General features: G+C 42.9%; 1 protein-coding gene across 1 annotated transcript in view; it reads right to left on the bottom strand.

Moving 5' to 3' along the window:
* GRID1 (glutamate ionotropic receptor delta type subunit 1) overlaps positions 1–24,103 on the bottom strand; it is a 679,937-nt gene that overhangs the window by 191,918 nt on the left and 463,916 nt on the right. Inside the window, exons 7-8 of the mRNA XM_040242178.1 lie at positions 22,079–22,240; positions 20,320–20,439 (exon numbers count right to left, since the gene is read on the bottom strand). Of these exons, the coding sequence (XP_040098112.1) occupies positions 20,320–20,439; positions 22,079–22,240 (282 nt within the window). The remainder of the gene's footprint in view (positions 1–20,319; positions 20,440–22,078; positions 22,241–24,103) is intronic.

Below are 24,103 nucleotides of genomic sequence, written 5' to 3'. Positions count from 1 at the left end.
AGAGTCCCAGGAAGGATAAACCCAAGGAGAACACATCGAGACACATAGCAATCAAACTGACAAAAATTAAAGGCAGAGATAAAATATTAGAAGCAACAAGGGGAAAACAACAAATAACATACAGGGACCTCCCCTCAGGCTATCAGCTGATTTCTCAATAGAAACTCTACAAGCCAGAAGGGAATGGCATGATATATTTAAAGGGATGAAAGGGAAGAACCTACAGACAAGAATATTCTACCCAGCAAGACTCTCCTTCAGATTTGATGGAGAAATCAAAAGCTTTCCAGACAAGCAAAAGTTAAGAGAATTCAGCACCACCAAACCAGCTTTACAACAAATGCCAAAGGAACTTCTCTAGACAGGAAACACACGAGAAGGAAAAGACCTAGAAAAAATAAACCCCAAACAATTAAGAAAACAGTAACAGGATACCATGCATATCATTACCTTAAATGTAAATGGATTAAATGCACCACCCAAAAGACACAGGCTGGCTGGCGGATGAGAACATGAGAACCGATGCACTTAGACCTACCAGGTCACTCTGCTTGATCTCCCCAAATTGTATGCAATTATTATACATTGATTTTGTCATGTTCCCATTAATGCTTGTGATTGTAATTATCTTTTTTTTTTTGGGGGGGGGGGTCTGGCTATTGATTGTGAAAACTGATAAACATCTTTTACTGTTGTGGTTATCTAACTACTACTCAAACCACTGTATCATGATTGGTCAACAGAAAAATAACAGGACTCTGAGAGTCCCCTGGACTGCAAGGAGATCCAGCCAGTCCATTCTGAAGGAGATCAGCCCTGGGATTTCTTTGGAAGGAATGAGGCTAAAGCTGAAGCTCCAGTACTTTGGCCACCTCATGTGAAGTGCTGACTCATTGGAAAAGACTTGATGCTGGGAGGGATTGGGGGCAGGAGGAGAAGGGGATGACCGAGGATGAGATGGCTGGATGGCATCACCGACTCGACGGACATGAATCTGAGTGAACTCCGGGAGTTGGTGATGGACAGGGAGGCCTGGCGTGCTGCGATTCATGGGGTCGCAAAGAGTCGGACACAACTGAGCGACTGAACTGAACAGATATCACCAAAACTAGAATCGATATCACCAAAACTAGAATCTAATAGAAAAACCTGTAATCACATTTTAAAATCTGAATGCATATCAGAATTATCTTGAAATTTTTTAAAAAATACAAATGTTCAGATATTGCTTATTTTCTCCAGAGCTCCAGATAAGTATACAATGATCAGTCATGTTTAAAAACAACTGGACTATACGATGATCTTTCACTTTTATCTAGTTTCTTTCACTTTCCCTATTTTACAGTCAGCGCTCCCATTTCATTTAGTTTATGTTCTCTAATTTCTCCATCTCTTTTCTTTTGATGTTCTTTCTCAAACCTTTATCAAGTGTAGTAGGAAAGCTTTCATATACATATATATAAACATGTATAATATATATACTTTAGAAAACTGATGAATTTTTACCTAACAAAAAAAAAATGTGACATTTTGATTCCACTTGTTTGACTTAGTATGAATACTAGATTTCTAATTTAAAAATGGGTATACAACAAGCAACAAAGGTTTACTGTATAGCATAGGGAACTAAGTCAATACCTGTGATAGAAAATAATTTCAAAAATAATATATGTGTATTTGTAAAACTGAATCACATTGCTGTGCACATGAAATACTGTAAGTCAACAATACTTCAATAAAATAAACATATTAAAAAACATAAGTAAAAATAAAAGTAATGACAATAATAACTAAGTATAGGTAGGATAATGGAAATTGAAAGTTCTTTCACTATATGTGAACAGGTATAATATTATTTGAAGGTAGAAGATAATAAATTAAAGATATATATGATACACCCTGGCACAAGCACTAAAAAATAACTTAAAATTAAAAACATATATCTAAGAAAGTTAGAACCAAGATTGCCAGGAGGAATATCAACAGTCTCAAATATACAGATGATACCACTCTAATGGCAGAAAGTAGAGAGGATCTAAAGAGCCTCTTCATAAAAGTGAAAGAGGAGAATGAAAAAAAAAAACTGTCTTAAAATTCAACATTCAAAAAACAAAGATCACAGCATTCAATCCCATCACTTCATGGCAAAAGGAAAGGGGGAAAAGAGGAAACAGTTGATAGATTTTACTTTCTTGGGCTCCAAAATCACTGCAGATGGTTACTACAGCAATGAAATTAAAAGACCCTTACTCCTTGGAAGGAAAGCTATGACAAACCTAGACAGCATATTAAAAAGCAAAGACATCACTTTGCCAACAAAGGTCCATATAGTCAAAGATACAGTTTCTCCAACAGTCGTGTATGGATGTGAGAGTTGGACCATAAAGAAGGCTGAGCACTGAAGAAATGCTTTCAAACTGTGGTGCTGGAGAAGACTCTTGAAAGTCCTTTGGAGAGCAAGAAGATCAATCAAACCCATCAATCCTAAAGAAAATCAACCCTGAATATTCATTGGCAGGACTGGTGCTGAAGCTGAAGCTCCAATACTTTGGCCACCTATGGCAAACAAACAATTCATTGGAAAATACTCTGATGCTGGGAAAAATTGAGGGCAGGAAGAAGGAGGGGTTAAAGACGATGAGATCGTTGGATGGCATCACTAACTCAATGGACATGAGTTTGAACAAACTCTGGAAGATGGCGAAGGACAGGGAAGTCTGGCATGCTGCAGTCCATGGGGTCTCAAAGAGTCAGACACATCTGAGCGACTGAACAACAAAAATACGTAAGAAACAAAAGACAGTGGCCACAAAATAAAATCGGTAAATCCAATCCCACTAAACATTAAACTATTGGTTACAATTATTTAAATGCTTAAAACCTTTGAAGACAACATTAAGGAAATAAAAAAGCAAACCATGAGCTGGGGGAAAATGTTAATAATACATATATTCAACAACTAATATCTAAAATATTTTTTAATCATGCAACTCAATAAAAGGAGAAAAAGCAATCCAATGTTTTAAATGGGAAAATATTTGAATAGATATTTCAGAAAAAAAATAATAAAAATTTCAAATGAGCATATAAAATGGTGCTCAATATCATTCATTAGTCATTATAGAAGAGAAATTTTAAAACACAAAGAGATACCACTAGAATGACAAAACTGTAATAGCCATCCCAATGTTAGTTAGCAAGAATGTCAAGCAACTAGAACTTTCATACTTTGCTGGCGGTATTGCAAAAGGGTACAGCCAATATGGACAACAATTTGTCAATTTCTTATAAAGCTAGACACACACTAGCAATGTCCCTAGATACTGACTCAAGAGAAATGAAAGCATAAGTCCACATAAGGAATTGTATATGAATGCACTTAGTAGCTTTATTCATGATCCAAGAATATAAATGGCCATAAAATTGTATTCATATAACGGAATACAATTCATCAATAAACAGAAACTACTCATATACAAAAAACCTCAAAACATTGGGCTAAGTAAAAAAAAAAAAGTATTGTAAAAAATGATTATATATTTTATTTATATTTTCCAGAAAAGATAAAACTTGGGCCTCCCAGGTAGCTCTAGTAACAAAAAATATGCCTGCCAATTCAAGAGATGCAAGAGATGAGGGTTCAATTCTTGGGTCAGGAAGATTCCCCTGGAGTAAGAAATGGCACCCCATTCTAGTATTCTTATATGGAAAATTCCATAGACAGTTTGGGGGCTACAGTCCATGGAGCTGCAAAGAGTTGGACATAACTGAGCAACTGAACACACACACACAAAATCTATAGTGACAAATACCAGATCATCATTTGCATACAACAGAGGGGGAAACTGAATTCCAAGGGCCATGAGAGAATTTGGGGGGTCATGGAAACATTCTATCCCTAAAATAGATTGGTGATTACCTAAACAAATTTAACATGATACATTAGCTCATTTAATATTCAGTACACAGAACAAACTTTATTAACATAAAGTAAAATTTAAGTCTCAGGAGAATATTTACAACATGGTATCCTTATTTAAAAGTTCAAAACTATTTAAACCAAACTGCTTCAAACAGGAAGACAGTGGCACATAAACAAATATGTGATTGTTGTTGTTCAATTGCTCTGTCGTGTCTGACTCTTTTTGAACCCATGGACTGCAGCACATCAGGCTTCACTGTCCTTCGCCATCTCCCAGAGTTTACTCAAACTCATGTCCATCAAGTCGGTGATGCTATACAACCATCTCATCCTCTGTCTTCCCCTTCTTCTCCTGCCCTCAATTTTTCCCAGCATCAGGGGCTTTTCCAATGAGTCAGCTCTTTGCATCAGGTGGCCAAGGTATTGGAGCTTCAACTTTAGCATCAGTCCTTCAAATGAATATTCAGGGTTGATTTTCTTTAGGATTGACTGGTTTGATCTCCTTGCAGTCCAAGGGACTCTCAAGAGTCTTCCTCAAGACCACAGTTTGAAAGCATCAGTTCTTTGGCACTCAGCCTTCTTTATGGTCCAACTCACACATCCATACATGACTACTGGAAAAACCATAGTTCTGACTAGACAGATCTCTGTCAGCAAGTAATGTCCCTGCTTTTCAATATGCTGTCTAGGTTTGTCATAGCTTTTCTTGCAAGGAGAAAGCATCTTTTAATTTCATGGTTGCAGTCACCATCTGCAGTGATTTTGGAGCCTAAGAAAATAAAGTCTGCCACTGTTTCCACTGTTTCGCCATCTATTTCCCATGAAGTGATGGGACCAGATGCCATGATCTTAGTTTTTTGAATGTTGAGGTTTAAGCCAGCTTATTCACTGTCCTCTTTCACCTTCATCAAGAAGCTCTTTAGTTCCTCTTCACTTTCTGCCATAAGGGTGGTGTCATCTGCATATCTGAGGTTATTGATATTTCTCCGAGCAATCTTTATTCCAGCTTGTGCTTCATCCAGCCAGGCATTCTGCATATAAGTTAAATAAGCAGGGTGACAATATACATCCTTGATGTACTCCTTTCCCAATTTGGAACCAGTCCATTATTCCATCTTCAGTTCTAACTGTTACTTCTTGACCTGCAAACAGGTGTCTCAGGAGGTAGGTATGGTGGCCTGGTACTCCAGACCTCTTTAAGAATTTTCCACAGTTTGTTGTGATCCACACAGTGGAACTTCCCGTGATAAAATAACCAAACAATCTATTAAAATGTATAAAATAACGGTTTTCAGGCCTTTCTATATCAACCAGTATAAGATTACATTTGAGATCATGAAAAAAACATGAGAGGAACCCAACAGTCACACGAGATCGTCTTGCCTAAAGACATTTTTCAATCCATTTTACATGGATATCAAACAAAATCACGGATTAGCAGTCTCAGTAGGTGGAGGAAACAGTTTGCGGTACCAAGGAGAGAGAAATTTGTGAAGCATGTTAAGAGAGAGGAACAGCTGCACTGCAAAAGGACAGAACATCTCTGTAGGAATTCCATGCGTGCTCTTGGATGGCCCCCAGGATATGCATCCAGCTTGCACAGAATCTACAAGGATGGGACGGACTTGCTGGAAGCACAGAGAAATAAGAAGGAATGTCAGAGTCTCAGAATGCTGGAGATATGTTACGTTTTAAGCTCAACTAACAATAAGACTCTGATGCTGGGAGGGATTGGGGGCAGGAGGAGAAGGGGACGACCGAGGATGAGATGGCTGGATGGCATCACGGACTCGATGGACATGAGTCTGAGTGAACTCCGGGAGTTGGTGATGGACAGGGAGGCCTGGCGTGCTGCGATCCATGGGGTCACAAAGAGTCGGACATGACTGAGCGACTGAACTGAACTGAGCTGTACAATAAATATTTTGATGAATCTCAATCCCTTTCAGTTGAGACCCCAGAAAGCTGTATCCTCAGTGTAAGAATTCTATTTTAAGAGTGAGAGAAGCAGCTATTCTTACACTACTATAAAAGAGATAACTAATGAGAACCTAATTGCAGAACAGGGAGCTCTACTCAAGACTCTGTGGTGACAAAGAAGGGATATATGCATATGTGTACCTGATTCACTTTGCTTTACAGCAGAAACTAACCCAACGTCGTAAAGCAACTAAGTTCCAATAAAAGCCAAAAAAAAAAGAAAAAAAGAGTGAAGGAACGACTCATCAAAGAAAGATAACATAGGTCAGACCTTTAAACATATCTCCCACAAAGTGGAGAGATTCCTTACAAATCACAACTTATCAAAACTGACTCGAGAAATAACACAGAACCTAAACACACATACTACTGCATGTATACATGTGATCAACATTACTTTGCTTCACTAATGGAATCTCCCAAATGTTTAAGAATGAAGTTATACCCATGCTATAAACTGTTTCAGAAATAAAAACAAGGGAACAGTTTCTATCTCATTTTAAGAACCTCAACCCTCAAAAACCTTGATACTGAAACCTAACAAGGACATTACCACATAGGATAATTACAACATAAAAACATAAAGAAATTATCACAAAATATTAGCAGATTGAATGTGGTGATGTATAACAAGGATAAGGAATTATGACCTAGCAGGGCTTATCTGAACAATGAAAAATTGCTCAACTTTCAAAACTCAAGGAATGTGAAAGTTTTTGAATGAGATGGTGTTGACTCAGTTCTCCCTGCTCCTCCCTAAGTACAACTAGGCATGAGTGCTAAGTCACTTCAGTTGTGTCCGACCCTTTGCAACCCTATGGACCATAACTCACCAGGCTCCATGGGATTCTCCAGGCAAGAATACTGGAGTGGGTTCCCATACCCTCCCGCAGGGAATCTTCCTAATCCGGGATCAAACCTGTGTCTCTTAGGTCTCCTGCACTGGTAGGCAGGCTCATTACCACTGGCGCCAGCTGGGAAGCCCTGGTACAACTAAACATCCTGGAAATAATGCCACAGGCCACCAAAAGATAAATCTGAAAGGGGCAAACTAGCTAAAGAAAGGAGGAATGTCAGTGACGGAACACCCTATGGTCCTCAACCAAGAAAAGCAAGTGGAGCCTAGAACTGGGAACTACAATCCAGCAACAGAAGGCGGTCCACCCAGGCTCATTCTTCACCCAGCCAGCCCAGGAGCATTGGTAAGGGAGATCCATCAAGAACCCACCTGGCAACAAAGAACCCAGTCTGAAAACTAACCCCCTTCCATACCAGCCTGAGCCTCCCCTGGCCCACCAAAATTTATCAGGCAGCCGGGCAGCACAGGGAAAGGGGTCTCACTATACTCATACGGCCGAGGCATTCCTTTGTCACTGTGGGTGCAACTCTGTTCCCTTACAAAGAGACACTGAGGCAGGTAGGCAGGACCAACGAGGGAGATTCCACCACAGCAAGTGTGCAGTCCAGGAAACCTCTTTTTCCCCAGAGCCCTGAGAATGCCCTCCATCACTAAGAGCCACGGGTGGCCTTAGCAAGGTGCATCGTGCCACAACCTGGGCTCCACCAGGGGAGTGCTCTCCATTCCCCAGAAGCATGGTCTGGCCTCAGGTGCCCAGCCTGGGAAGTGCTCCTCATCTTCACAGGCCAGAGATTCTTTTCCTCAGAAAGAAGTACCAGGTGGGGTCCATCCTGGAGAAACCCCTTCCCCTTCCCCAGGAAGCATGAAGAGGGAGCAAGAGGAGCCCAATGGAACCAGGTGAACCCAGCAGATCAAATCAGCAGCACACAGTAGCAGCAACTCCCAGGCAGAGCAGTGGTAAGGAATCTGCCTGCCAGTGCAGGAGAGGCAAGAAGTGTGGGTTTGATCCCTGGGTCAGGAAGATGGAATAGGAAATGGCAACCCACACTCCAGTATTCTTGCCTGGAGAACTCCTTGGACAGAGGAGCCTGACAGGCTATAGTCCATGGGGTCACAAAGAGTCAGACATGACTGAGCACAGCCACACAGCTTAAAATTAAGTAGTCACTGTAAGCACAGCTGACAAAAACAGGCCAGACATGTATGCTTAAACTAAACAGGGTAAATCCCTACTAAAACAAAAGACTTAAATAGAACACAGTCCCCTAAGATAATTACCATGATGCAATGAAAAAGTACGTATCCTATCAAGGACCAGGAAAATCACAACTCAGGTTTAAAGGAAGACAATCAACTGATGCTAAGACCAAGATAATCAGATGTTAGAATTATCTGATGAAGATTTTAAATTTCATTATAAAAATGCTTCAACAAGAAATTATAAAATCTCTTAAAATGAGTGAAAAAATAGAAAATCTCAGCAAAGAAAAAAAATTATAAAATAAACGAAGCATCAGAAATAAGAACAACAGAAAGAGCAAAAATATGAGTATATACAGTAGACTGACCTCCACATAAGTTTTTACATGTCATATTTGATGATTGAAACAGAAAATATAATACTATCTGACACTCAAGACAATTCCATTTAAAAGTGAAGAAAATAAAGAAACTCAAATGAAAGCAAGATTTCCATATGTCACTCAAAGCAGTAAAATGTTGACCAGCAGACTGATGTCACACATGTATACTGTAATACCCAGCGCAAACACACACACACACACCTGCGAACTGAGGAAATATGACAGTAAATTAGATTCGTGTACTATATCAATGTCTACTATTGAAAGAAACATACAAGGTATATTTGATCTCAGGATCTCTCTGCATTATTTACTATAACCGAATGTGAATCTACATTAATCCCAAAATAAAAGTTTAACTTAGAAAAGGAATATTATGAAAAGGAGAAATTAGGAGGTAACCATCTTTCCAAATACTGGAGCATATTATGAAATAAAAATATTCAAACATGAAGGTCTAGTACTTATGTAAAAAGAGAATTAACAAGCTACCATTAAAAGGAAAAAATAAATCAATGGAATTTACTGCATTAACAGGAAAAAGTAAAAATATAATTATCTCAATAGATGTAAAAGAGACTTATACTAAATGTAAAAATGCTTTTGACTAATACCCCCTTTCACAAAGCTGTTAGGAAGCTAGAATTCAAGGGAATTTTCTCAACCTGAAAAATGAATGCAAAAATATGTGGTAAACAAAATGGTGCATTATAAAAAAGTTATCCTCTGAGATTAAGAACCAGATAAGCATACCCACTATCATTACATCTATTCAACTTGAATTAATGACCCTAAGTAGTGCAATAAGTAAAAGAGAAAGGAATAAGATACATAAAAATTTAAGAAGAAAAAAAACTATCATTTTTCATAGATGATGTGATTGTGTTTATAGAAAAATCTTAAAGAATCTTCAGGTAAACAATTAGAATAAATCAATGACTAGAGTTCACTAGTTTCATATATAAATAAACTATATTTCTATATATGCACAATAACACGCAGAAAAATAAATCTAAGTATATTCCCTGGTAGCTCAGTCGGTAAAGAATCTGGCTGCAGTGCAGGAGACCTGGATTCTGTCCCTGGATTGGGAAGATACCCTGGAGAAGGAAATAGCAACCCACTTCAGTGTCCTTGCCTGGAAAATCTCATGGACAGAGAGGAGCCTGGTGGGCTGCAGTCCATGGAGTCGCAAAGAGTTGGGCATGACTGAGTGACTAACACTTACTTACACTTATATACCATATATAAGATTACTGTAAATGTCAATATCTGAGGGCAAAAATCAAACAGAAGTCACTCATGATCTCTACAGTGACAGCTACAAAACTGTGTTGAGAGAAATCAGAGACCTAAATAAATTCAGGGGATACCATGTCCATGAGTTAGATTAGTCAATATTGGTAAGATTAATTCTCCCTAAATTGATCTAGGGTCCATGCAATTTCAATTGAAATGCTAAATTTATAAAAAAGTGAAAAGGGCCCCAAACAACCAAATCTATCTTGAAAAAAAAAAAACAGAAAGAGCTAGAGAACTTATACTACCAGAATTCAAGAGCTATTATAAAACTATGATAATTACAATGGTGTAATATTGCACATAGAGATAAATAGCTAAATGGAATGGAAAAGAAGGTCCAAAAACAGATCTACAATATACAGTGGCCAGACTTATGAGAAAGGTAGTATGGCAAACCAGTAACAAAACAGTTTATTTTTTTTAATAAATGGTATTGGGTTAATAGGCTGTTTAGTTTGTTCACTTATTTTTTATATACCTTGCCTCCAAACTCACACCACAAGCAAATATCAAATCCAGATGTAATGCAGGTGTGAATATGAACTGCAGAACCAGAATACATTTAGAATAAAATTTAGGATAATATCTTCATATTCTTAGGTAAACATTTCTTCAATAACACACCACATGTATAGCCAAATAGAAAGAAAGCTAAATTGGGTAAACTAAACTACATTAAAATTAGAAATTTCTGTTCATCAAGAGACATCATTAAGAGCATCAAAAAGGCAAGCTACAGAGTAGGAGAGAACTCCAATGCATATATTTATAAATGACACATACTTGGTTCTCCTACAAATCACTGAGAAAAGGCTGAAAACCAAGTCAAAAAATGCATGAAAGACAAACAGACACCTCACAATGGAGATATCCAAATGATCAATAAACGCATGAAAAGATGATCCACATTCTTAATAATTATGGAAATAAAATTACCACACTGAGAAACCATTACCCACTCCCCAATAATGGATAACATATAGCCGAGTGACAATCCATATTAGTTCACTGAGGGTTAGTGAAGCAGTAACTGGAACTCTTAGGAACTACTGACAGGAGTATAAACTGGTACCAGCACTTTAGAAAAGTTTAGCAGTATTTATTAGTCATACACACATCCGTGGACCTAGTAATTCCACTCTGTGGTATATACACAACAAAAAGACAGACATACGTTCCCCCAAAGGATGTATCTAAGAGTGTTTATAGCAAAATTATTGCATTCTAAGTCACTTCGGTCATGTCTGACTACTTACAACCCCATGGACTATAGCCCACCAGATTCCTCTGTCCAGGGAATTATCAAGTCGAGAATACTGGACTGGGTTGCCATTTCCTTTTCCAGGGGATCTTCCCAAACCAAGAATTGAACCTTCATCTCTCTCTTATATCTCCCGCATTAGTGCCACCTGGGAAGCCCACAGCAGTATTACTGGAAATAGACAAAATCTGGAAACAACTCAAGTGTACTCAGTAATAGAATAAACAAAGTATGAAACAGTCACGAAAGGAATATGATATGTCAATAGGTATTAATCATATCTTTTATTTTCTATATTTCTGGTGCTTTGATAGCTGGGCCACTGCTACCCCTGGAGAGAGTCCCTTCCAGGGTGAGCCAATTTCTATAACAGTAAATGACTGTCCTGCACTTGCACGTTTATATGCAAATTAACCAATCCAGAGCCCACATCTCCCAACCACCTCCTCTGTGGACCTCTTACACTTTCAGCTACTATCCCCCTGCCCTAATCATCCTAGGACAAGATATTTGACAACTAGGAGCAAGCCCCACACCCTGGAGCCTGCTGAAATTATTCAAGCTAGCCAATCCTAAGCCTGCTTACCTTGCTTTGCTGATCCCTTCCTACACAAACCACAATAAAGGCTTGTGTTCACATTTCCCCTCCTCCTTCTGCCTCCTGACTCAGCCTGGTGCTTCCCCATGTGGCCCTGAATGGTATGCCTCTTCCTCTTGGGAATTGTAATAAACTATCTTTTCAGTGGCAGGCATCTCCTGACCCGTTGGCATCACCATATATAAATAATAATAAAACCTACATTTCTAAAAACACAATAGAATGAATGAGCCAAAACTATGTACATCAATAATAGTAAATCTCACAATGTGATGGTGAACAAAAGAAGGCAGTTATAAAAGAGGTCACTGTGTTGGACGTCAACGTTCCCAATGATGAGTGTAATGACCAGAAGCGGGCACGAGGGAGCCCTCTGGGGGCACTGGTGATGTTCTGTTTCTTGTTGTAGGTGTTGATTGCATGGGTGTGTTCTAAAAATTCACTGTGATTTACTCATGATTTAGGCACTTTTCTGTATGAGTGTTACACTTCGGTTTACATGAGAAAAATCACTAGGATTCAGTCAAAACTATATTCAAATAAAATAGAGAACATTCCAAAACTGGAAAGAATATAAATAAATTATCTAACACCTCACATAATAAGTTTAAAAATTAACAATGAAAATGAATAGGAGGCAGCAGGGAGACAAGAAGGAAAAACAAACAAGTTAATTAGAGTCACATAAAATGCAACAAAATTGATTAAACAAATTAGAACTAGTTCTTTGAAGCAATCAGTAAAAAAAATTCCATCTAGTCTAATTAAAAAATAAAAGCAGCAGCACAAAAATACAACAGTATCAATGAAAAGAAATATATTTCAACAGGTAAATATTTTTAAATTATTTGCAAATACTATTCAAGCTTTAATGAAACATTTGAAAATGCCAGTGTTTTATAAGATTTTCTATAAAACAGGTTACTAAAAATGCCTTAAGGAAATACAGAAAGCAGAAAAGAAATGTTTCAAGATATCAAAGTAATAGCCCCAACATCAACACCCAGCTCAGATGATTTTAATTTTTTTCCAACTTTCAAGAGCTCTGGCCATACAAGGGCAAAAGAATGAGCAATTTCTTATATATGACATGAAGAGAGTGCATCCTAATACAGGTTAAATACAAGCAACTGAGAGAGAAATCACTGGTCAAGGTCACATTCGCATTAGGAGGAAAACTTCAAGCACAGTAACAAAAAAGCAAAAAACCACTATAAAAATTAGGAAGCCAAGGCCAACTGCTGGGAAAGCTCTTCTCATTTATAAAATGGAGACACACAGAAGAGAATACCCTCTTCTTCCCTGTGTAGCTGTCTTTCTGAGCATGGCAGTTGGAATTGCCACAGCTATCTTAAAACTATGAGGGAAGCTCAGACTCCGCCCTGTGGACAGCAAGAAGAAAGATGAAAAAGACCAGAGCCTTTGATCTTGGCATTGAATGTCTGAAGTGGCCAACCCTGGAGGTCCAGTCCTCTTTTCGTGTGAGATAATGTCTCCCTTATTGTTTAATCCACTCAAGGTGAGCATTGTTACTTTCAGACAAGTACATTCTAATAATATACAAAGATGAATTACATTTAGGCAGAGGGAAAAAAAGAGAGAGAGAGAAAAGAGTCTAAGAATTTGTATTTAAAAAACCACTGAGGAAACATGTAAAATTTAGTAAAGCATAGGATAAATATGATGTCCTAGTCTGTGGGGAAAGAAAGGATTACTGAATAAGTGATAGAAGGAGCCAGTACTAAAAAATGTAAAAATGTAAAGTGTATGATAAACCATAACGTTATAATTTATCCCAAATCAATCCCATGTGACAGACTGCACTGAAATAAAATTGAACCATAAAAATACTAGAAGAAAGTATGGGTTAATAGTATCTACTGTGCAAACTGGGTATGGCTTTCTTAAAAAAATACAAGCACATACATTTTTAAATGTCCCTATGTGAAAATATTTTCTTAACTCAAAAGCAAACAATATATGGGAACAAAATATTTGACATAAATAATCGTCAATTCTCATATGAAAGAAAGGTTATATGAGTTAACAAGAAAAATTTCATTTTGATATTAAAAAAGCAAAGGACCTGAGGTTTAATTTATAAAATATGAAATGTATATGACCAATGATTAGATTTTAAATGCACAATCTCCTAAAATGCAAATGTAGTAACATTATTTTTTCATAATGTTACCAAATTAGCAAGCATGTTTTAATATATCATTCAATTTTTGAGTATAGGATATAACAGAGACTTCCATATATTACTGATGCTTGTGTAAATTATTAAATCTTTCTATAATCAATTTTAAAATATGTATCAAGAACATCAAGAACGTAAAATTATTATCCTTCGCTCAACTTCTACTTACTAAAAAAATTTAAAGAAATATAGCTATAATCAAAGTATATGTATTTTGGATATTTGTCACAACACTATTCTACAAGAATATGGTGAAAATGCCTAAAGATTCATCATATGGGAAGATAAAATTAATGATGGCTCCCTGTAAGTTGAGTAATGTGTTTCCATTAAAAATCATCGTTGTAAAAAATAAAGAAGTGAGAAAATACTCCCAAGACAGCATTAAGTGAAGAAGTCAGGATATAAAATTTATGTGCAATAAATAACCATTTGATAAATATACATATTACTATCTCTATCTCTATGTACAGGGTGATGGAAAAAAGAAAAAATATATATATATAAGGAAAATGCACCAGAAATGCTAACAGTATTTCTTGGTTCAGAGATTATAGCTGACTTTTATATTCCTCTTTTCATTTATCTGTATTTTCTAAACATTCTACCCTAAATGAGCATGTATCGATGCTATCTCCAAAACGAAGTGATGTCACTTAAAATGAAATATTTAATTGTATCTTTCCCTTTAGTCAGAAGCAGCAGCAGTGCTTGTTTTGGTTCTCAGCTCCATCAAAGGTGGTTCTGCACAAGGGTTTGGAACGGTTGACATTTTACTTGGGAAACACGCTGCAAGAATACTAATCCATGAAGAGGGTGAAGTTTATTTCTCCTCTGTAACTCACTGTGCACAGTCGGAGTCTCTATCAGAACAGCTTAACAGAACTAAACAATTCTCAAGCTGGATCCTCCCAGCCCCGCCGCCACCCACCACCCCTTCCCCATTATGAACCCACTGCATGGCTCCTGGTACTAGCTTCAGGAGCCACTGGGTAAAAGATCCCAGCTAGGAGGCAGCGCCTACTTCATTACCAGGACGCTCCTGTCTGCTGGCTGCTGCCTTTTCCGCCTGGCCTCGCTGCTTAGAACTCCTGAACCCTGAGACTGTGGGACACTTACACCGTGCGGCAGAGCCGGGTAAGAATGTTAACGATGCCCTTCCAAGCCCGGGGAGGGCTGGGGTCCTGTGGTGTGACAATCACTACACGATGAGCAATTATTACTTTGTGAATTATCAGCAGCCACAAGGCCCTCCCGGGGACATGACATCAAGAGAGGCATTTGATTCCGGCCCAAAGCCAGCTTTTATGAAGAATCAAAACTGACAGAGAAGACAGGAAAATGTCTTAAACTAGTAAAGGAAAATGAAGGCCTCCCATCTCCCCGGATAGCTGCTGGAACAGGGAACCTAAGCCAAGGGCATTGGTGGAACTTGCTGTCAGCAGCCTCTAGATCAATGGGAAGGGACGATGAGGCCCTAGTGCTGGCTGGGAGGAGGGGAGGTGGTCAGAAGTAGGAGGATGAAGTGGAAGTGGACGGTGGGCTCAGGGGAGTGGGGGAGTCACATAAGTATATTATCCTAAGGCCAGAAAGGATAGTCCAGGCCCTTTGCCACATATCTCCCAACCCTCACCCCAGGAAATTTGCCTTCCAGCCCCAGCACAGCCATCTGCTTGTTGATACCACCTAGCTGAGTTTTTCCAGGCTCTGGGCCTCAGTTTCTCAAGCAGAGCTGCACAGAACATCATGGAGAGGCTGGGGACCAGAGAGACTGTTAACATGAAGCTGAACTCCGAACCACTGCATGTCCACTTCCACAAGTGGCTAATATATTCAGGTTGCAGTAAGATACTGCTGCAACAGATTTTCTAGGACTAGAGAAAAGCAGGAAAACCACTGAGCTAAAAATTCTTTCTTAGTCTCTTGGTTTTAACTCAATTCTACTCTATGGAAAGGAGTTTAAAAAAAAATAGCCCTTTTTCTCTCTCTCATCACACCAGGGTGTCCTTTGTCCTGGAATGTCAATGCATAAAGCAAACCCACAGTCTTTCCAGATGCTTTCCACCCACTTCCCCACCCTCCTGCCCAAGGAGGCAGGCTAACCTCCACTGAGCTAGTGAATTAGGTGGATGGTGCCCATGGGAAATGAGGTTCAAAGGGCCTTCAGGAAGCTGGCAGTTTTCCCAGAGTTTTCACTGTACCAGGGACCCATGTTAGTGGAACAGAATGATTTCCCCACAACAGAATCTTCAGGACAGAGAAGGGCAGATATGCTCAGCAATCACGTCATGAACAAAATGTTTCTGCTAAGCTGTAGCTCATGTTACACTCCAGGCAAGCCATGCCTCTGGAGAAGTTTTCCTTCTTCCATTCACTACATCAAAACGGTCCTGAAAACAAAATCTCATCAGAGCTAAAGCCCCCAGCTCCCTCTCAGTTCTTGGTCTTGATAAGAAGTGGACATCTCTCCCCAGACATGGAAGGGGAGCTGAGCACTGCTCACCATGCAGAGCCCTGTCTCTGGCCTCAGGCTTTGGTACACAGGTGTAGAGAGGAGCTGCCACACAGGGTGCTTCCAGGCAGAAAGTCAGGCCTCTCTGTGCCTCTCTGCTCTTGTGGGATCCGGGATAGAACACTCAGAGAAGGTCTAAAGCTCCAGTCACCTGAAGCTGATGTAGAGTTCTCACTGCCAAGTGCTGCATCAGGGTCATTACATGGACTGACCCCTCTATTCAACCAGGAGGTTCCTATTGTCTGCACCTTTCATCTGAGAAAATGAAAGTTCAAAAAGAGGAAGTGGCTGCAAAGCTCAGGAGAAGCAGAGCCAGGAGTGTCACAAAGGCCCCCAAGTCAGGGAAACAACACACATGTGACGCGTCTTTGTCCACAGCAGGCGCTCAGTGGTCCCTCCTAGGCTCCCTCTTGTCCTGTGCTTTAAACAGCTTTCCCTGTCCCCACCTTTGAAAACTCTCCTACAGGCGGTCTTCACCAGTCCCATCCCAGCTCCCGTCATGCGCTGAGGACATCTGCATGGACAACTCCAGGGGACTCTCCTTTGGAGATTTCCATCTGAACAAAGAAAGCCAACTGGATATTTGTAAGGCTCCATTAGGAACAAGCATCGACCCCCAGGACAAATGTCAAGCCAAGTCCTGTGGGAGCTAGATGTGACTTTCCAACAAAGCCTGGCCCTGGCAAGGCTGCCTGGTAATCACCCATGCCAGACAGCTCCAAGCAGAACACAAAGATAATTAATGTTTTGTCTGCAGTTACACAGCGAGCGGGTGACATAGACCTTTGATTTTGCCATACCGCACTCCTTCAGCAAGAACGTACTTCCTGGATGAGATAATTTAATTAGTATTTGTCCAGCACCCTGCAGTGAAAGGCGATCACCCACTCCTTCCATCTTCTGAAGGGGCTAAGTAAGATACAGTCTCTTGATGCCACTTAATCTAAAATCTCTGGGTGACTCACCCTTCCCGAGAGTTCCCTGCAGGGTATTTACTTTAAGAAAACATCCATTTACTCCTTAATTTAAACAGTTCCTCTTGACTTAAATCTTAAAGAAACTACTTGGTTAGTGTGTGTGTGTGTGTTTACTGTTGTTGTTTTTCAATATAAATAGATAGATGGATATATGATATATTCATATATTAAGATATGATATATTCATATATTAAGATATATAATACCTTTTCAGGGAACCCTGACCCTTCCCCACCATGAGCGCATCCTGTGATCAGTCCTCTATCCACTCTTACTGGCCACAGAGAGATACAGTTGAGGGGACCTCCTCTGAGATCAGGATTACTGATCTCTGCACTGCGTTTGTATCCCTCTGAACCCTTCCCCTCTCATCTGCTGCCCACCCTAAACTTTATTTTCAGGTTGCCCCAATTTCCCAGCCCTATCCCTCCCAGCCCCACCTTCTACCAGGAACCACAACTCAGCCTTGCCTTTAAATGCTAACCTAGACGAGTGCCACTCATCCCAATGCTTCCTCCTTGCTTCCTCCTGAAACCTCCCAGACCCTGCTTTAAGGCACCCTGGGCCTAAATAACAAACATTTGCTATGGTAAATCCCATTCCCTGCTTTCCAGATAACTTCTCCTTAACAGAGATAAGCTGCCAGGCAGACAGATAACAACGGGGATATGCAGTTATTAAGGGCAGATTTTAAAGTGACAAAAGGATACATTTAAAAATAAAGCCCACTTGAAAATCAGCTTCCCTTCCAACTCAATCACATTCAGACCTCCTGCTCCGCAGCTCCTCACACCGAGAGATTCCAGCTCCCATTGGCTTCAGGGTATTGGAGGAGCGTTGCCATGGCAACACGGAAGGCCCAGACACCTGAAATGGGAAGTGGAAGACACAGTATCTCTCCCTCTCTCAGACACCTGGAGTGGCCAGCATGACCCCAGTCAGCTGCCTAAGTTGAGGCAGGGAGCCCCACTGCTAACATTTCCACCCACTGGTGGGATCTTGGGGTTAGAGCCGAGCTAAAGAAAAGGGATGCATACCAAGCCTCTTTAGTCATGCCTGACTCTTAGCGGCACCACAGGTTGTAGCCCATCAGGCTCCTCTGTCCTTGGGATTCTCCAGGCAAGAATACTGGAATAGGTTACTGTGCCCTCCACCAGGAGATCTTCCCAACCCAGCGATTGAACCTGTGTCTCTTATGTATCCTGCACTAGGCAAATGGGTTCTTTACCACTAGCACTATCTGAGAAGCCCCTCCAAAAGGGGATGGGGGGCAGCAAAAAAGCCAGCAGGCAGGGCCTGGTTATCTAGGAGCTCAGACGGACATCTGGGGATGAAGGCAAGGACCATGGCAAAAATGAATGGTCACCAAGGCAGGCAACTCCTTTCATACCAGAGTAACTGAAAGGTCTCCCTGGTCCTGGTTTCCCCTTGCCAGGCAGGAGTCCCAGCACAAGCCAGTTTCTATTGTGACTATCTATGAATATCCAGACTGACACTGACCATCCATCCCCAGGCTCCCAACCACCAACTCTCATGGCTTGGGGCAACCCTAACAGACATCACAGGTCATCTTTGACAGTGCAAGCCACACTCTGGCTTTCCAAGGCTTCACACTGCAGCACCAACCCCCTCTCTGATGCCACAAACAATCCTCTGAGCTCGCCCATGTCATCATCACCATTGCCTCACAATCACTTACTGAACTTCCCATTACTTGACCAACTCATGACTCTACTTTCTGCTGAATGGGCTGAAAGACCCCCATCTGCACATCGCACATGGACACCCAGGCATCCCAGCTTCTCCCTAGCAAGCCAGTCCTCCTCCCCACAGTCTAACTGATGAGGGTTCCCATCGTGCTTTCTAGCTCTCACACTGTCCATGACTTCACAGGTGTGTCCTTCCGTGGAGTCCTCAAGGAGCAGAAGTAGAGAAAGCCTTCCCAGGTTCTCAGGACTCCAGCATCACAGAAGCCCTTCCCGCCGCTCTGTTGCCCCAAGTCGTGCTCTGTGTCAGAGGTTTATCCCACGTATTGAGAGTTCACCATGCCCTTCATCTCCAGGAGACAGTCATTAGTAGGTATGTCTTCCTCTCAAATGTATAGAAATGTGTGTGTGTGTGTGTGTGTGTGTGTGTGTGTGATTGCAGGAGCCTCCGCCTGAGTCTATGCTAATCAGCTTATGCTTTCGTGATTATACTGAGCCCTGTGACCCCTTTACATCATGGGTGCTCCCATCTCTGGCCCTAACAAGCCAACAAGTGGTCCTCCTATGCAGGCCATTTCTGGGAGAGCATCACTGAACAGCCAGCAACTGCCCTTCCCTGCACCCCCACCTTGGCCCCCACTGGCTGATAAGGACCTCATCTGAGGTCCCTTCTGGATCACTGTTCCACTCCCCACCCCCAACCCCAGCTTGCCACATTGACCTCTTGGCCCCAACTTCTTGTTAGAATCTTGACTTCACAGGCCTCCCTTTCAACTTGGAAGTTCCAGCTCTGGGTAAAGGCCACCTTGCCGGACCTCAGCCCTGAAAATGCACCTCCCATACGGGGAAGGACAAGACGATGTATCACTGAAAGGAGTCCTCAGGCCTGCCACTCACCTCAGCACCAAGTCAAAACCAGCCAAAGCCCACCATGAACTCTGTGGCTCACCCGTCTCTCACTTCTGTCTCCACCGGGGGCCAGCACTGTCTGCTTCTCACCCTCCGTGGGGCTCATTTTCTATTTTTGGCTTTGCCTCACTCTTGGATTGGGAGACACTCTCTAGCCATAACCTCTGCCTCCTGCCTCAGTAACAGTCACACCTGTTCTCGCATTTGGGATGATTTCAGCCACTCCAGGAAAACGCATCACCTCTTCTGGTCTCACCCAGGACCACAAGGCGGGTCCTTCAGGCCCAGGCAGTAGGACCCATCGGTACCAGGGGTCCCTGCTGCACTCAGAGACAGCATTGGTATCACTTTGGAGCCTCCTCCCCACCACGCCCCATAAACACCAGCATCAACAGCAGCAGCCACAGAGCGAGACTGGAGAGGGGACTTCTGTGCTGGTCACCATCAGCTTGGAACACAGGCCCAACACACACAGCAGGAGAGGGAGGTGGGCACGCCGAGGCTTACCTTCCGCATGTCTTTACCAAAGGTCTCACTGTAGGTCGTGCCAAGGATTTCAAACTGCACGTAGGGATTCGAACTGTCTTCCCGAAACTCCATCACGCCTGTGAGGCCAGTGATGTGGCCCTGCAGGAGAGAAGGAAAAACTATGGGAGGATAGTCAAATGTGGATGGAATCCCAAAGGCAAGGAAGAAAGAGGAAGTGGTTGCCAAGAGGGAGACAGTCACAGTCTGGGCAGCAATGGACACCCTGCAGTAAGAGCAGAGAGGCTGGCAGTCCTGGGCCCTCCAGGCAGGACCAACACTTCCTAGGCCATTGCTCACAAGCAACGCTCCCCAGCTTTGCCCATCATTCATGCCGTTGATATGATTACAGCATCTGCTCTGTGCCACACACGTGCAGGCCCTGAGATTACAGAAAGACAGCTTTCATCCCCACCCTCCTGGAGTTTACGGTCTTCCACTGCAACCAGCTCCAGGGGCTCACCTTAGCCTAAGCCAAGGAAGGCCAAGGTCAGCAAGAGCCATCTCAGGCATGTGGCAGGAAGTGGCAGGACAGTGAGTGCGAACATTAAAAACAGCTCAGATCCTGGCTTTGCCACCTTGGGCAAGTCATCTCCCAGCTTCAGCCTGCAACTAAGCCCACATCACAGAGCCTGCAGGGACCAAAGGAGAGAATGTGTACAAAGCGTGGTGTCTGGTAGAGACCAGATGCGGGGGTGCACCGGCCCTCAACCTCTCTCTGGCAGTTCCATAAGGCTCTGGAGGAGCAGGGGGCAAAAGGGTTGAGTGAGCCTGAGCTGAGCCCTCTTCTTCCTTCAAGCCTGGGGTGAGGGGTTCTCAGCCAGCCTTGATCTCCCACAGACTGTGAGCCGGGAGAGTGCCAGACGGTGAGCTGGCCCCAGGGGGGCCCCTGCTCAGACCTGGGCTCAGCAGATTCAAACCTGTATCAGACTACATTCACTGCTATCAAAACCATGCAGAATTTATTGTGACTAAGACTTCTGGCACTATAGATTTCTCTAAATGTCCTTTTGAAGCCTCTCAAAGCCAATTCACTCTAACAAGTCTTGTGTGGATTACCCAGTTCACTTCAATCTAGTCTTTTGATGGATTTAATGTCACACCTAAGCCTATAGGACACACATGTCCTACATGCTGAGGTGTGACACAGAATCCACCAAGTCACAGGTGTGTCTGTGCACACACAGGTGTGCACACACAGACACGCGCACATGCACACGGACACACACATAGTGTGGTCTTGCACAGGCACTGCCAACTGAGACAAACGCTCCTGGGGACAGTGGCAGCCTGCACAGTGCGTATCTGGCAGACGTGAGAGAGCCAGGTTCCGTCACTACTTTTCTTACTGGTGATCTTGGACAAGTTACATAACCTCTCTGAAGTCTGATCACCTTATATAAAATGGACATGATAAGACATTATTAATAGACTCAGTGGACATGAATGTGAGCAAGCTCCAGGAGATAGTGAAGGACAGGGAAGCCTGGTGTGCTGCAGTCCATGGGATAGCAAAGAGTCAGACATGACTTAGCCACTGAACAACAAATAACACGTATCCCTGAACCCCAGCTCACCGGCCCTCAAATGCTGGGGCAGAAAGAGTGGCCAGGGAGAGGCCTGGGAGGGGCCTGGCTGGGTGACCACAGAAACAGCTCAGCTCCCCAGAAGGGGCAGAGAGTGGGGGTGTGAGGAGGGGCCTGTCTTTTGCCTTGGCCAGGAGGTTACCCATCGCACACACCTTTTTGATTGTGTCTAGCATAGACCTCCCTCCATTCCACGGCTTGGTGGACTTGCGGATGCAGTTGAGGCTTGCCATGCTGTGCCACTTCCGGTCCTCCAGCTTCCTGTGGAAGGCGTTGGCCAGCATCAGGACACTGTCATACAGGTAGAGGTTGGAGATCTGCAAAGACAGACATGGAATGCATTTGGCACATTCCTAGGGATGGGGAGAGACCAGTAGAGGGCTGGAGTGACCCAGGATGCCAACACTGAGAAGTGAGGCCTGACAGCTAGGCCATAATCCTCTGGCTTCCAGGTGGCCATTCAAGCACCCCGCTGGAGTCTTCAGTAGAATTAGGTCTGGTCCTGCTTCAGGAACTAAAGTGGGAGGTGGGTCCATGTATCAGTGGAAGCAGGGTGATCAGAACCATGACTGAGTCTTGAACACGGCTCTGTGGAAGACTGGAGGGGCCATCCCACTCAGGTATAACCAAGGATGGAGGGAAGGATGGGCAGAAAGCTCGGTCTAGAAGGATTAGGATAAAGGGTGGGGAACATTGTAGGGAGGGCACCATAGTAGTAGAGGCAGGAAGGTGCAAGGAAGCTGGGCCACATGGGGCAGGTTCCACCAGCATTTTTGGCAAAGGACGAGATAGTAAAGATTTTACACTTTGTGGGCCTTATAGTCTCTTCTGAAACTGCTCAACCATGCTATTCTAGTAGGAAAGCAGCCACAAATGATACCATGATTTCTATGCATGAGTCAGAAAAGCCCAAATGAACTTTTTGGCCAAACCAATACATAAACAGAGGATGTGCCAATAAAACTTTACTTAGAAAATAGACAGTGAGCCACAGTTTGCTGACCCCTGAGTTGGAGAGACTAAAGACAGTTCAATATGTCTGCATCAAAGGGATAGCATGGAGGCAGGGATCAAGGATGGAGCCATGCAGAGCCTTGTAAGCCATGCTAAAGAGGAAAATCATAGGTGGATTCAGGATCTGTGCCTTCAGGATCTGTGCCTGAAATCAGATCTGTGCCTTAAAATGATCACTCTGGTCCCTGGACCTCCACGGGGGGTGGTGTGGTGGCCTGAGTGACACTGAGCTTCTGTGAGGGTCCAGAGGTCATGGAGCCTGCTCTGCAGTGATGTCACTGCCAGCCAGGGGATGCACTTGGGCGTTGCTGCTGTGAGCATCTGAGAACTGCTCCTCAGCTTAGCTGTGCACAGTACAGCTGGATCTTAGAGGAGAAACAGCCCATCTCAGAACTCCCGAGATCATGACAATGAGGGAGAATTCATACTAACAGTGAGCAGAGTGGCCCCACAGCAATGAGAGGCAGGGGTAGAACCGGTCTGGGAACCCTCCTGACCGTGAGTAAGACCCTGACGTGCACGAACCTGGACTCCAAGGGTCACAGGAGCCCTCGATGGGGAGGAGGTCAGCCCTGCTTTGTCATCACCCTACCACAGCCCTCTCTGCTCCTCCAAGGGTTGACCTGGAGCATGAAGGGAGGTGACAAACTAACATCCATCCCGGGTCAGATTTGTGACCCCCTCAGGGTAACTGTTGCACAAACAACCATTCGCCAAAGTGGGTCAAGAGGATGGCTCTCTGCACACCTCACCAGCAAGGTGTCTGCTAAAAATATTCCAGGAAAACAAAATCACGGGATATAAATAGGAGAATATGTTGGCCTCACAGGACTCCTGGGAAGATCAAATGAGATCCTAGGACTATGGGAAACATGCCTGCTGTCCCCCACCACTCCCCAATATGTCCCTCACACTCTCAACATCTCTGAGCCTTCTTCTCAGCCTGCAGTCCCCTTCTTCCCACATCTTAGGCAGGATATTCCCAAAGCAGAGGCCCGGACAGGAACCTGGGTGTGGGGAACTGTCCTCTGAAACTGAAATCAGACGTGGCCCAAGGGAGCTGGTCCAGGTGGTCATACACACCTGCTCCATCGTGCCTCTTCTCTCTTTCCCCCTTTCATGCTAATCCCCCAGGGTCACCTCTGCGATGACATGTCTGAGAAGAG

This window comes from Oryx dammah, unplaced genomic scaffold, assembly GCF_014754425.2.
Source record: "Oryx dammah isolate SB20612 unplaced genomic scaffold, SCBI_Odam_1.1 HiC_scaffold_6, whole genome shotgun sequence".
In the NCBI taxonomy this organism is placed as follows: domain Eukaryota; kingdom Metazoa; phylum Chordata; class Mammalia; order Artiodactyla; family Bovidae; genus Oryx; species Oryx dammah.
Note: the sequence above shows the minus strand (reverse complement) of the source record. Positions and strands in the feature narration are given on the sequence as shown.